At 35.8% G+C, this 15116-nt stretch overlaps 1 protein-coding gene across 1 annotated transcript in view; it reads right to left on the reverse strand.

Moving 5' to 3' along the window:
- GCC2 (GRIP and coiled-coil domain containing 2) overlaps positions 1-14627 on the reverse strand; it is a 31206-nt gene extending 16579 nt beyond the window's left edge. Inside the window, exons 1-10 of the mRNA XM_039331789.1 lie at positions 14486-14627; positions 10611-10673; positions 9078-9162; positions 8741-8808; positions 7330-7434; positions 4432-6885; positions 3289-3349; positions 2569-2669; positions 987-1085; positions 341-460 (exon numbers count right to left, since the gene is read on the reverse strand). Of these exons, the coding sequence (XP_039187723.1) occupies positions 341-460; positions 987-1085; positions 2569-2669; positions 3289-3349; positions 4432-6885; positions 7330-7434; positions 8741-8808; positions 9078-9162; positions 10611-10673; positions 14486-14491 (3162 nt within the window). The 5' untranslated portion in view covers positions 14492-14627. The remainder of the gene's footprint in view (positions 1-340; positions 461-986; positions 1086-2568; positions 2670-3288; positions 3350-4431; positions 6886-7329; positions 7435-8740; positions 8809-9077; positions 9163-10610; positions 10674-14485) is intronic.
- Positions 14628-15116: the final 489 nt, after the last annotated feature.

Below are 15116 nucleotides of genomic sequence, written 5' to 3' on the forward strand. Positions count from 1 at the left end.
ATTCTCATTCTCTCTCTCTCTCTTTCCCTGTTGTTTTGCCTGGGAAGGATAAAAATATTAAATAAATTGTTGGCAAAACAAAAAATTCTCATTAAAAAAGAAAAATGAGAATAGTCAAGAACAGCACTTCAATAAACTTTCCATAGACATTTGGCTACTCACTAGTGGCAACAAAGAGCTGGATTAAAAAATCAGAAGTGTATTGCCAAAGATTTTTCTTATATTTGAGCCTTAAACAGCGGTCTCCATTTTCCTCATTTTTGCACTTACTTTTATTCCCTGCTTTGCAAATGCTAATATCAAATGTATTTACAATATATGCGTTACTAAAAAAAAATACCTGCTGAACTGAATTCTCCAACTGTTTGGTCAGGTCATCAATCTGACATTCAAAATTACGAGCTCGAGTCTTTTGAAAATCCAGTTGTTCTGCTTGCTTGTCATATTCTAATAAAAGATTCTTGAAAAGCACATGTAATTTAAAATATTGTTGATATGTCCATAGTACATTACACATGTACAAGGAAGCATGCAACGTTTTCTATACCCCATCACCATGTTAGACAAATTGACTTTTTACCCCAATGGAAGTAAGTCTACATTTTATTTTCTGTAATCTTGTGTGAAAACTACATTGCTGAAACACTAGCATGCTTCATAGAAAAGCACCAGCTTCAGCATATTTATTTCTAAAAATGCCTCTGATTGCATGTCTTCCTCTTTGGCATTGTTTCAAAATGGAAGAAGGAGTGACTGCTATTCAATGACTTCTGGGTTCAAAAAAAAATGGGAAGAGACAGCATTGGAAGGACATCTGTTTTTTTTTTTTTCCTGATGAATGGATGTCTGGTATGTGATTGTATCACACCAGGACAGCTTTTTGGCGAGAATGCTTTTAACATGTTCTCAAAATTCTACATGCATATACCAGACCAAAACAGCTACCTGTTCCTGAAATGCACCAGGTAAACGTAAAGACGCTTTACCTTATAGCTCTCAGCTCCCTGAATGATGTCTGCCATTGAAGAAGAGAGTCGCTCTTTTTCTGATTTTATTAATTCCAGTTCTTCTCTAAGTGACTGTACCTAAAGGCAGAAGAAAATGTTAATCATGGTGGCAAAGATGGTCTTCACTGAATGGAAGGATGTATTTTTCAATGATCCACTTTTTAAAAAATATCCTACAGCATTTGCGCAGTCTTTCAAAGACTCTCTAATTCTACAGGAGCATTTTCATAGCTTATAGAGAACCCGCGATACAAGAATATCTATTTAATAAATATATTTGGCCCATTAAATTCTGACTCTCACTCAAAGTTTTAAAATTATGATCAGTCCATTGCAAAACCTCACAATTGCTAACACACCTCCAAAGTAATGCATCTAGCTCTTTCAATATGAGTATCTTTAAGTGGAAAATCCATAACAAAGTTTGTAAGATTAAGAAGTAGTTCCTGTGATTAACCTTGATATCTAAGTGTGTTACATCACTAATACACTTAAGACAAAGTATTCTTTGTAGCTTTTAACCTCTGCACATGGGAATAGGAGAAAAAAAAAACCTATAGCCATCTCACCAGTGCCATTGGAACTGAAAAAGGCATTAAACAAGGCTGTATATTGGCCGTTCTTAATTAATTTCTTAAAACAAACTTTCACTCTCCAAAAATGACTGAAAGGCATATCTTTTATTTCATGTAGACAATGAAATGATATGAAGGAAGGTGAATATATGTGTCCCAGAATAATGCTGCAGAATGAATGTGCTAGAGAGAGGTTCCCTGAAGTCTAGTACAAGTCTGAACGCTCAGAAGACAAAACGCTAGTCCTGGTGACTGACTCATATTGAATGCAGTGATACTTTCAAGAACATCTACTGGGCTTGAAACAGCATCAATGTATTTTGAATGCCTTTTAATTGACTTATGCTCCACCTACCTTATGCTGATCTTTGACCATAATAAAGATTTGATTTTGATAAAAAAAATCTTTGAAATAAATACAGAGCAAGTAATTATTTTAGAAGTTTAAAAAGAAAAATTCTAAAACTGTCCTTAAGATGTATTCAGGAAGCCAGTTCAAACAGAATAAAGAACTAATAAAATATATCTCCAACGAATTCTACTGAATATGCAGACTACTGTTGCTGTGTGCTCACTGCAAAATCAACTGAAAACTTGCCACATCCACACCCATAAATGTATGTAAATTAAGAAACAAAATAGCTTTTAGTTATCAAAGTAACTAAAGCCAGATGTTCAGATAAGCTCAACATTTACCCTTTAAAAACAAAGAAATAAGGTAAAAGCAGGCCTTAGAAACATTATATGGTGCCAGAATGACATTTATTTATTTTATTGATTTCTATAGTCCCCCATCTCAACGAACGACTTTGGGCGACTGACAATTCAGAAACATATATTACAATTAAAATCATTACCATTACTTTAACGTATTGGTAATTATATTATCAATGTATTTGAATGTAAATATAATTTACAGTGCAATGTAATTACATTACCAATACTTCAACTGAATGAAAGTCCATAGGTTTCCTTTGACAACTTACCTCTTTCCTGCTAGAATCCAGTTCTTTCCTCAATTTCACAGCAACAGCTTTAATTTTATTTATTTTTTCTTCCTTTTCTTTCAGCTGTTTTTCCAAATTCACTAAAGCAAACCAAATTAATATTTTAAAATGTAAAGGCAAAAATCTTCTATAGTCAATAACTATATTTAAAAAAGATTCATTTCATTATTTATATCAACACTTAAATTGTATGCTGTATTTAGTAACCATTTCAATGGACTTCAGTTAGACATGGCCTAATGTTTGACATTTATTTAGCAGCACCAAATTCAACAATGAATAAATAATACATATCCAATGTGGTAAAGGTTTTCATATTCCCTTTTTCAGACATATCAAATTAAAATAAATTAAGTGATTGTTTGCTACTTCATCTCAATCTCTCTTAAACCCTAAAGTACAAAATTCTTTTTAAAGGGGAAGCTATAATGCTCAATATCTGACTGAAAGCCTGTTATTTAAATTATCATTTGCATGAGTTTTGTCAATTAACCATATTTGCTCTCAAGAGCATTATACTAAAACTGTAATTGGAAGCCTATAATTTAAGGCAGATGCAAAGTTTCTTGCTTAGCAGAGACTAGCAGGGCATTACTCCATATAACAAACTCTAGAAAAACATTTAATGATTTCTGTACAAACTCTTCATAGCAGTATTAGCAGTCAAAAACCCTCCCAAACAAAATGTACATGAATTACCTATTTTCTCTGTTTCTGATAATTTCTGATCATGATCAGCAGAAGACTTCTCCACAGACTCCTGCATTGTGAACAAAAATAAATAAGATGGCAGTTCAGCAGATAACTATCGTTGCTTGGTGAGGGAAAGGAAACAAGTCCTAGAGCAGAACATCCCATCATAATCTTAACATAAAATAGTCAGACTGGACAATTTTTTTTCTATTCAATAAAAACAACAGAATGATTTACAGGTAGTCTTCAACTTATAGCAGTTTTTTTAGTGATTGTTTGAAGTTACAACCACACTGAAAAAAGTGATCTGTGACCACACTTATGACCATTGCAACATCCTTATGGACACATGATCAAAATTCAGAGTCTTGGCAACTGACTCATATATATGATGGTTGCACTATGCCAAGGTCATGCATAGTGGGGAAACTAGATTCACTTAACAACCTTGTTACTAACTTAACCACTGCAGTGATTCACTTAACAACTGTAGCAAGAAAGGTCATAAAATGGGGTAAAACTCACTTAACAAATGTCTCATTTAGCAACAGAAATTTTGGGCTCAATAGTGGTTGTAAGTCAAGGACTACCTGTATATAGCATAAAAGACTTCTACATAAATGCAGATATTAGCATTTGGGCATTATTAAATTACAAAAACATAAGGTTTTTTCATATGTTTACATATGCCTTGATTAGTGACATTTCACAATTACAAGTATTAAAAAAGTAACTTTGCAACCAACTCTGTTGGTCTGTAAAGCAAAGGAAAGCTGAAGCAAGATCATGAGCATAGCTGCAGTTTCATTTAGTGTCCATTTTGCTTAATGGCCACATTGTCAGGCCCAACTGTGATAACTAAATAAGTACTACCTGTATTTTGGATCAGCCAGTGACAAAGAAACCTTTAAACATATTAACTGGTAGTCATGAAAATCGAACTTTACACACATACACACAAACACAGAGACAATCTTAATGCTCACTAAGATCAAAAGAAACCACTGAAAATTTAGCAAAGGTACATCTTTGCACTTATTCTCGTATATATATGAGCAGCAGAGAAATTTGCTTGCATATACTTCCCCAAAGCTTTCCGATTTAAGTCTTGGAGAATAAGTCTAAAGATTTCAATAATAAAAGCCTAACCTTTAGCAAAGAAAGTTCAGCTTGCACATTTCTCAGTTCAGTCTCCTTTTGCTCCAAAATTAAGGTTAGATTTTTCTGTTCTTTTTCTGATTTTTCTTCCTGCTCTTTCATTTTGTTTTCTTGGTTTGCATGTTGTTCAGAAATATTTTCAATGTGAGCTAGAAGATCTTGGTTCTCCTTCCTGATTTTCTCACTCATGTGTTTCAATTCTTGAATATCCAGTTGAAGTACTTCTTTTTCTGAGAATGTTCCTTCCAATTCCTCTTTTAAGAGACATTTTTCTTTTTCATAATCATCCAATAGAGACCTGAACTCTGTGCACCGAGCAGCATTTTCTTCCTGGACTCTCTGCAATTCTTGCCGCAGATTAACATTTTCATCTTTCTGAGAGATCAGACTTTCTTCCTCTTGCTTCATTTTTGCCAAAAATTCATTTGCAGCCTGCAATGTGTCAACAATACCTTCTTCTTTGTTTTCATCTGGGTATTTGGAGCCCATCTTTTCATGGAGACTCTGCAGCTGACTAACAACAAGAGATTTAAAGGCCTTTGTTTCCTCAAGTACTTTAATCAAATGGTTTTTTTCTTCACAGGCCATTTGTAGTTTCACTTCTAAGCTGGCTGCTTTATCTTTGGATAGATTCCAGTCTCCTTTTTCAGATGACAAGCGGTCTAGCTCCAGCCTTGCTTGGTCTTGTTCTTCCTTCAATTTGTTATTCTCAGATTTAAGAGCCTCTATTTCAGATAACAGCCCTATTCTATCTTGTTCAAAGTCTTCCATTTGTTGTTCGGATTTGATCAGCTTCTCCTGGTTTGTTTCTTTTTCCACAGAAACACCTTTCAATCTCTCCCCCAACTCTTCAGCCTGTTGCTTTAATTGATGGTTGCATGTGCTAAGAGCTTCAACTTGTTGCTGAAGTTCCCCTACCGTCTCTTGTTGTGTTTTGCATTTTTCTTGCAGCTTTTCTATTTTCTCAGCTGAGCCTTTCATTTTGTCAAGGAAGCTACTATTCTGCGAGGAAAGTTCATTTCCTTTCTCTTTCATTTGTTTTAGGTCAGACTCCTTTTGATGGAGACAACAAACCAGTTTCTCATTCTCTTCTTGAAGAGTCCCTATTTTATGCCTGAGCTCTTCTACCTCCTCTTTTTGGGAGGAGAACTGTTCTACCTGTTGATGGAGAGAACTGATCTCTTCTCGGAGGACATCCCTTTCATTGAAAGCAGCTCGGAGCTTTTTCTGTAATTCATCAACATCAGAAGCCTGCTGTTGCTTCATACATTCAAATTCTCGGCTTATCTTCCCAGCTGATTCCCCCAATTCAGTCTGCAAAGTTTCCAGTGTTTCTCGCAAGTTCTCATAACTAGTAATGGCTTCTTCTTTCTCCTCTATATGCCTCTGACATTGTTCTTCGAGGTCCTGTATTTTAAGAGTAAGTGATTGGGTTTTTTTCTCTGCACTCGATGTTATAGCTTGATTCAGTTCACATATTTCTTTTTTATGTGTTTCTACTAAATCCTCCATTTTGAGGCTATTCTCTTTTATGTTTTTTTTGTATAGTTCTTTTGCCGACTGGAGCTCTGATTTCAGTTTTTCTATTACACAACAATGATCTTCTTTGGCAAGTTGCAGTTCATTAATTTTGAATTCCAAATCTTCCTTTTCATGAAAATACTCATCTTTTATATGTTGAACTTCCATTTCCAGTTTCATTTTAACATTGTTCATATAAGTTAATTCATCTCTTAATATACTATGCTGAGATTCCAGTTCTTTGAAAGCTTTCTCTACATGCCCAGTCTTTTCTACTATTTCTGTTTCAGCATTTCTAGTCTCATTTTGATTTTCTTCATCTTTAGTCAAGGTCTGCCTTATGCATTCCAATTCCTGTTCATATTTCTCCTTACAAGCATGCAATTCAACCTGCATCTCTTTCTCTTTTACCTTGTATTGCTCTACCAAATCCAGCTTTAGCTTATCTATTTTAATTTGTTCTTCCTCACACAATTTAGCAGAGGCTTCAAGTTGCTGTAGTAGCTCTGATAACTCATCTTGGTGAGAAGCCTTCAGTTTGTCAATAGTGTTTTGATAATGTTGAGAATTACTTTCAATATTATTTTTTAGTTTGGTAATTTCCTCTTTTTTCGATTCATTGGACAATTCTATCTGTTTCTTTAGATTCAAGATCTGCTCTTCGTAAATGATCTTTGTCTGCTGGAGCTCTTCCTGTAGTCTTCTGATTTCTTCATGCTCATTAGTATGAAAGTTAAGCTGTTCTGTGAGCTGTTCTTGTTTTTTCAGTTCTGTATGCAGCTCCTTTTGCAATGTGATTATACTTTCATCATATTTGGATTGTGCTATTAATCCTTCATTTTTAAGGCTTTCAATTTCTTTCTGGTGAGAGGTATTCAATTGGGCAACTTTCTTCTGCCATATTTCTTCCTGAGCAAGAGCATCCTAATTAAAAAAAGTAAATCAAATATGTGATGAAGCATCATAAAATCATCAGATCTATTTTATAGAAGTAACAATCAAAGGATTAGTATGTTTTACAAGAAATATACATGTGCAATCTGCAGAGTTATTATTTTTGATGTTTACTTTCATCTCAGCTTAGAGCAGTGATTTTTCTGATAAGAGAAAATGTACATTTTCTGGGAAATTCTGGAAGTTGAAGTCAACACATCCTAAGCTGCCAAGGTTGAGAAACATTGTCCTATACAATGCTTTTATTAAACATCACGCTCTTGTGGGGTTCATACCTAGCATCTGCACATGCCTGTTTGCAAGAGAGAAATGGGAGCCAAAAAGCTTAAATGAAAGGATTTTCTGGGATCCAAATCTATTTAATAAACTATATTTAATGTCAACAATTTCCAATTAACTCTTCTTACAGAGTACCTCTGCTTCTTGCTGCTTTTTCACATTGTCTTTTTTCAGCACTACACACTGCTGCTGGGCTTCTGCTTTCTCCAAAAGAACCACATTCAGTTTCTCTGTAAGAGCCTAGTTTTTGAGAAGAGACAAAAAAGTTATAATTATCTTCCAAAAGCAGAGATACTGTACTTAATTTTATTTATTAATGTATATATATAGCACTCTCTAAATTCTCTTTTTTCTTTGCCAGAGACAATACCAGAACTATTCTCATCTGCCTGAGTTATTGCTTATTTGACATAACACCCAGAAATTTGAGGGGATGGGAAGGGAGTTATTTAGCATCATGATTTGACTGTTCTCTTACATGAAAGTTATTCACAAATATTTGTTTTCATATTAATTATAGCAATGGTATTTCAGTGAAATTCATATATAGACATTCTTCAAAAATGATATCATTACCAGGGAAGGAAAACAATTCTGTCATTACCATTGAAGTGAAAAAACTAGCAAAAACACAACTTATCAACACACATCCTACAGTCAATTTTGGTTATAGAAGATATTCATCATTAATCCCAAAATTCTGAGTAAGCTTTATTTATCAATATCTACTCTATCACATTAACTTAGGAGAGAAGAAGCAAAATCAAGAAAGTACTTATAAATATTTTTATGGTTAGCCATATTAGGAGGTTTCACTTGTGTTTTTCAATTAGGGCAATTTTAATCCTACACGAGCCTTAAACTGAAGTTCATATGAGCCAAGCAAACCATGGTTACTTAAACTATGTTTTTGTAAACTTTTTTTCATTTTAGAGTTAGAATGCAAAACTGAACTGAGGTTAAAGGAAAATGGAAAACAGCTCCTTGTAGCTACAATGAAGAGCAAGAGGAAGATGAGTATGAGTCGAGGTTTCTATTATATTATAGTATTTCACCTGCATTTTTCTGGATTTTTTTTTTGTTATTCTGTTTCTCGCTGTTAAAATAAACCTACCATTAAAATTATAGACTGATCATTTCTTTGTCAGAGGGCAAGTGTACAAACTCAGCAGGGGATAAAATACTTTTTTCCTTCACTGTGTGGTGAGCTGAGTAATGAAAGCTAACAATTCTTTTCACTATCTCAACCTTGCTTTTTTAAAAAAAAAATAATACATTTTTACACCAGACATGAGGCTATCATAAACAATATTCAATTCTAAGAGCACAGAAGAAGCTAAAAAGCTACCCATATTCAGAGAAATTCAATTTAAAATTTATTCACAATCAACGGCAGTCTTATCTCTGGGCAAATGATGTAAAAGACATAAAGAGCAATGTGAGCTATATAACTCAAGCAATTACCATTCCTACTGGACCAAACAATGAATTTTTGGGGAATTAAACATTATTGCACCAAATGTTATGCATTATTATGAATTCATACCTGAATAATATCGTCAGTTCCTCCAGACACAGATGTTGTTTTTAGTTTCTCAATTTCCTTTTCTAGTTCTAGGGACAATTATTATTTGAATATGAATCAGTATCTTGTTATATTTGTATCTTGTTTTTTCACAATACCAAAATATAATCTGTAGAATTCAGCATTATTAACAGGAACATGTATAAGTTAGCTTGACACTTATAGTTCTTCCAGGATGATTCACATCATGGATGCTAATGCAAATTATGGGGGGGGGGAGGAAGGATTGGCTAAATTTCTCCAGAATATTCTGCTATATGGCTTTTAAATAAATTTAAATGAGTTTCAGTAAAGGTACCTGCACATCTGCCTTTCACTTTCTGTAAAAGCATCATTTGCTTCTTTGCAAATTTGATGAGATCTTCTCTTGTTAATGTGTCCAGCTGTAAAATCCACAAATGCAAATTAAAATGGATGCATGTTCAAATTTCATTTAATCATATTCATAATCATACAGCACATGAGATTTGGTTCTGTTTTCAACCAATATGTTACTGCAGATGTTGTTCACTTCAGGACTCATAAGAAAATGTTGTAATGTATAATGTAATCTTTTTTGTTTAATATCGCCGTAAAACACATTTAGTTCCAATAGATCTGCAAAATGAGATCAACCTTTCAAAACCAATAATACTTAAAAGTCTTGAAAATTACAATAGACCTGCATATTCCTCCACTGTGTGTCTTAAAATATTACTTTGGCCAATTAAATAAAGTAAGATAGCTTGAAGAGCTTCATAAATACTGCTCTACAGGTCCAGTAACATAAAATCTTCAGTTTCCAAGTCTTTACTAAACTACAATAGACAATATTGTAGTATTGGGTACTAAAAATTTCGGTAATAAAATTCTGTGTAATTGGTTTAGCAGATCAAAGAATTATAAATGTCTGAAGACAGTTTTATTTAAGTCCATTTGCATCTTAACCAATTACACAGAAGGAAGTTTAAAAAGAATATCTGAATATTGTAAAAACTATATTTTATTTTAATCAGATTATTGCATGAAAGATCAATAAAAAAAATAAAAATTTCAATTACTTTTCAGGATATAGTTGCAGGATGTTTCTGGTAAAAACTATATCCATCGTTACTTGCTAAATAAACAAAATAAACTTAATGGCAGTGACTCTGTATTTACATTTAAAACAAAGTTAGTATTTACATTTGAAAATGAACCATTTTATTAAATTAGACCTCTTTGAGTATTGTATCTCATTCTGGGCACCACTATTAAAAAAACACCTTGACAAATCAGAGGAGATTCAGAGGATTAATAACAAGATAGTGGGGGTTTGCTAATATAATAAAATAAAGCCATATAATAATGTTCAAAGAATCTGGGTATGTTTAGCTTACAGAAGAAACAACTAATAGATGATAGCAGTCTTTAAAAAAATCTGAAGACTTCTTATATAGAAAAGAGAGCAAATTTATTATCAATTGCCCCAGCGTTCAGGTCCAACTAGTTAAAACTACAAGGAAGCAGGTTCTGCTTAGATATCAGGACAAATTTCCAGTGCGGTAAGCTATTAGCCAGTGAAATAGGCTTTGTTGTGAAATGATGAGTTCTCCTTCATTAGAGGTTTTTAAGCAGAGGCTGGATAGTCACCTATTAGCAATGCTCCATTGAATCCTATTCAAAGTGAGCTGGTGGTAGCAATCTAGATAGTGTTCCACATTCTTAGCAACTTTGAATTGACTTTAACTATCAAACCTCTCTTGCCAACAGGTTGAAATCCATATATTTTAAAGCTGCTGAAGTTGAGACCCTGATAGTGACTTCCAACTCTATGATTATAAAGGTGCCAGAAATGTCTGTAGAAATATACCTTTGACTTCCCTGTTGAGGCTGTAAGAGGAGAAGCTGCCATTTCTTGTCCATTATCTTGCAGCTAAGCAGAAATAAAGTTTTATATTAAAAATAGCATTTAAATAATTCCATTATTAAACCAGCTAAAGGAATAATTAACATTTTAAATTACAGAAAGAGATCTTAGCAATTCTGCTTTATATTTACCCCAAAATATTCAATGGTACTTGCTAAATTAATGTGGTGCTTTGGATTTGATTAGGAAGAGGTAAATGCAGGATTTATTAGTTACTTATTAAATTAGGTATGTCTTTTTCTTGCTGTTGAAAGATTTCTGCATCAATGACAAAAGGGAAGTGGCATTTAGGGCTAGACTGATATAGTGGTTGGGGTTTCAGGCTAAAAGCCAGGAGGCTAGAATTCCACTTCCACCTTAGGCAGAAAGCCAAATGGATTACTTTGATCTAGTCATTCTCTCTCAGCCCTAGAACGGTGGCAGTGGCAAAAATGTTGTCAATAAAACTGTAGGGGCTCCATGAGGTCATCAGGAGTTAAGACTGAGTTGAAGGCACAAAATTCTTTTCAAGGGAGAATATTAGACCTATCTGCAGGCTTCCACAGCGGCTATGTAATCTCAGAAAAAGACAGATTTTTAAATGATACACAAGCATGTGCTGCATTTATGCTCTAGCTTATTGCAAAGCACCTTTTCCATATTTTATCAAAAGTACTGCATAGTCCTATTGTGCATAGTTTATCCTGGAAGAAAAAATTACAAACTTTATATACTAAAGTTCAGTTAGGAAACCAATTACCTTCTATAGATCTGATAAAAAGAAAACTGTATTGGATGTTGTGAGAAACAAAAGAACATTACAATACAAAACATTATACCTAGGCTCATATGGTTCTCTACTCTTCTTTTTCTGAGAAAGCTATGAGAAGAAAATATCCTTTTTTCTTCTATTATTTTAAATTACTGCAAGTAAATGAAACAAGCCAGTTTCATAACCCATAATTTTAATGGGCCATAGTTAACATTAACCAGAGTTGTCACACCTAGATGATATGGCAAGTTAATAAATAAAAATTGGGCAAGGGGATTTTAAACTTTTTGCAACTATGACAAGTGAGGAGACAGGAAAGAGGTCAAATTGTAAAGGGGTATACTAAAATCCTTCTTGTCCTGATACACCATGGCATGCTATAGTGCCCACACAACTGGGTGTTATTTGAACATCATGGCATCTCATTTGTAAAAGCTCTTAATGACTTATATTAATATTAAAATGCTGAAAAAATAAAAGCAAATCTTAAAGACTCCTACAGAATAAAAACAGCACCATCTTCTGGTAGAAAACCTGTAGTTCAGGACAAAAATGCTTACTAATAAACCAATATATTTCTGGAATTTATTGCTTGTAAGTATGGCAAGGAAAGTTTAGCTCAACTTTCTTCCTATGACATTTAGAATTGATGTATTTTTGTCAAATGATGAACAACCCTTTGTAATCCAAAACATCTCAAATTAATCAAATAGGTTGTGTGTATAGGAAACAGTATTTAATGTCAAACAAAATATTGCCACATTGCATATTTTTTACTGCACCTACAATGCAGACTTGTAATCTCAATGTGCAAAAGTGAATCTCAGCAAGAGTTCTAAGACAGTATCAAACTGAACCTCCACTCTTTTGAGTTACACTTTTATAAAGCAATATATTTTATTCTGACCTTCAAAATGTGGAAATATCTATTTACTAGAGGCATATACATTTCCTATTACTTCAATACCATCAAAATGTTTAAAGAATAACTGACTCTGTATACAGTATTGGAATTGCATTTCTTTCATTTTTAAAATAAGCAGCAGTTTACAATGAAGTATCAGATTCAAATCTGAGAACATATTTTTAAAAATTGGTCTTGTTTCAATGCAATACACCAAAAGCTTAGAGCAAAAACTTATTGCAAAGACAGTCAACCAACTGCCAGAAGTACAGAGGAAATTATATTCAGTATTCAGAGCACATTATAACGTCTCAAACTTTGTGGTGTGTGTGTGTGTGTGTGTGTGTGTGTGTGTCCCAATTAGCCTTTTAATAAGCCATGAAACTGCTTCATTTAGTGGGGCAATGGGGGAAGAGTCCAGATATTATCGTATTTACTTGAATGCATGTTCTCTACTACTGGCTTTCCTTTCCACAAATCTATTACTTGAAGAAGAAAAGTGAAGGATAATTGCAAGGTGCTGTTTGATTATACTACCTGGAGTTCATTATTTGTAAAAACAAATAAATAAATCAGAGTGGGCTTATATGTTACACTAAACCAGTTTATTGAACAAACCATAACGAATTCACCTAACACAGGGGTAGGCAACCCAAAACACTCAAAGAGCCACTTGGACCCGTTTCCCACCAAAAACAAAACACTGGGAGCCGCAAAACCCTTTTGATATCTAAAATGAAGATAACACTGCATATATCCTTTTTAACCTTTATTATAGGTGTGTCTATGTGTATGTGTGTGTGTGTGTGTGTATGTGTATATGTGTATATATACACACACACACACAGACACACACACACATATACACATTAAAAATAAAAGTAAAAATATGACTCTTGGGAATATCCATACAATTAAAACAATGATCACCAAGAGAATGCTTTAAGAGAATAAAATTACATACACACAAAGGTAAAAAAAGGATATATGCAGTGTTATCTTCATTTTAGATGTCAAAAGGGTCTCTCTCTCTCCCTCCCTCTCTATCTGCCCTTGATCTGCCACTCCTCTTCCCCCACTCTCTCTCTCTCTCTCCCTCTCTTTCTCCCCCCCCTCCTATCTGCTGCTCACCTGGCAAGCTTCAAGCTGTTGTCCAACAACCTCCAGGGTAGGCAACCTGTCTCTTTTATGACTCATGGACTTCAACTCCCAGAATTCCTGAGTCAACCTAGCTGGGCTAGCGAGCTCTCTCCTGCCCTTCCTGCTTCCTGCTTCCTTCAGAGACGCAGCAAAGGGAGGAGCTCCGCCCAGAAAGCTTTTCAGCTCCTTGGAGAACACTGTGAGTGCACTCTCTTTTACACACACACACACACACAGAGAGAGAGAGAGAGAGAGAGAGAAAGAAAGAGAAGCAGGGAAGTGCAATTGCCTCTCTCTGCAAAGGCAGAGGAGGCTGGGAGCCACAGGGGAAGGCTCAAAGAGCCGCATGCGGCTCCGGAGCCGCAGGTTGCCGACCTGTGACGTAACACATGAAGCCATAATCAAGCAACAGACTGTGCCCATGTTTTAGTAACTTGCCTTTTTTTTACTGTATAGGTGAAGGAAATGAGAAAACCCAATATATAATAACTTCAATAAAGTTATGGCTGGAGCTAAAATGTTTCTTCTTAAGCACTGCGCCCTACTTGCTCTCAGTCTGAACTAGAAAAGCGTTACTTGGTGGACTACCCAGGTTGTTGCTAAAGCCAGAGCTAACGAGATCAAAGGCGACTCTGTGCCATCCACAGTGAGACACACACACACACTCACACACACGGGCGGTGGTGAGCAGGACCTATTCCGGGCTGCTTAAAAAGAACTTTAGCCTCTCAGGTAAAATCCATTTTGCGGTGTTTCCAGAGAACTTGTGAAAAGCGGACAGAGCTGGGGACGCCCCGGGTCAGAGCACAATATCGAGCCATTCCTAGCACCATCCAGCGGGATTTTGTCGCCCCTCACGTAGAAAAACGGAGCCACCCACTAACGGCGGGGACGGAGGCCCTTTTACAGCCGGAGGGAAAGCGAACCGGAAAAGCCATGCCTCATCGCTTGCAGGCGAGCGAAACGGGGCAGGCTCAGCATCCCAGGCGGCGCCCCACGCCCTCCTTTCCCCTGGCCGGTTACCTCCATCGCAGCGCCGATTTCGGCTGAGGTGGAGAAGCGGCGGTCGCCTTCACGCCAGCCCTTGAGCCGCTTCCGTCTTCGTCACCGTTCGTCCGCGCGCCCTCCTCTGACGTCAGCGAAACCGCCGCAAGTGCGGCCAAAGCGGACTCGACTTGGGCCGGAAACATCCAGGTGGCCGCCAGATGGTAGCAGCGAGCGTTCTGCGATCGCTTTGTGCCCCCAAGCCTGATTCTTGCCGCCCAGATCTACCACTATAATTTTAAGCGCTTGCCAAATTTTGAATTTTCGGGCCTTGAATTGCCATGGCAACGGACAGGCTTCCTTACTTGTTTTTAGTCTGTCTGTACAGTATACATTGGCCTTCGCCTGCCTTCTCTGGCATCTCCGCGGTTAGAGATGGTTCTTCTGCTGCGGTGGTGGAGTATATTAGTGTTACCACCAAGATCTCTGCATAAAATAAATATTTTTATACAGTATTCCCTTTAACGACTTTGCAATACTGTGCTTTAATTTATAACTTCCTTGGAAGCAGCAGGGGGCAGCACCTAACCCACTTTGACTGTGGGTGAAAAGCTAAGCAGGCTTGACCCTAGTTAGTAATTGGATGGAAGAGTAGCAGAACTCCCAGTGC

Source organism: Crotalus tigris, unplaced genomic scaffold, assembly GCF_016545835.1.
Source record: "Crotalus tigris isolate CLP2741 ecotype Arizona unplaced genomic scaffold, ASM1654583v1 scf7180000024438.1716836, whole genome shotgun sequence".
In the NCBI taxonomy this organism is placed as follows: Eukaryota; Metazoa; Chordata; class Lepidosauria; order Squamata; family Viperidae; genus Crotalus; species Crotalus tigris.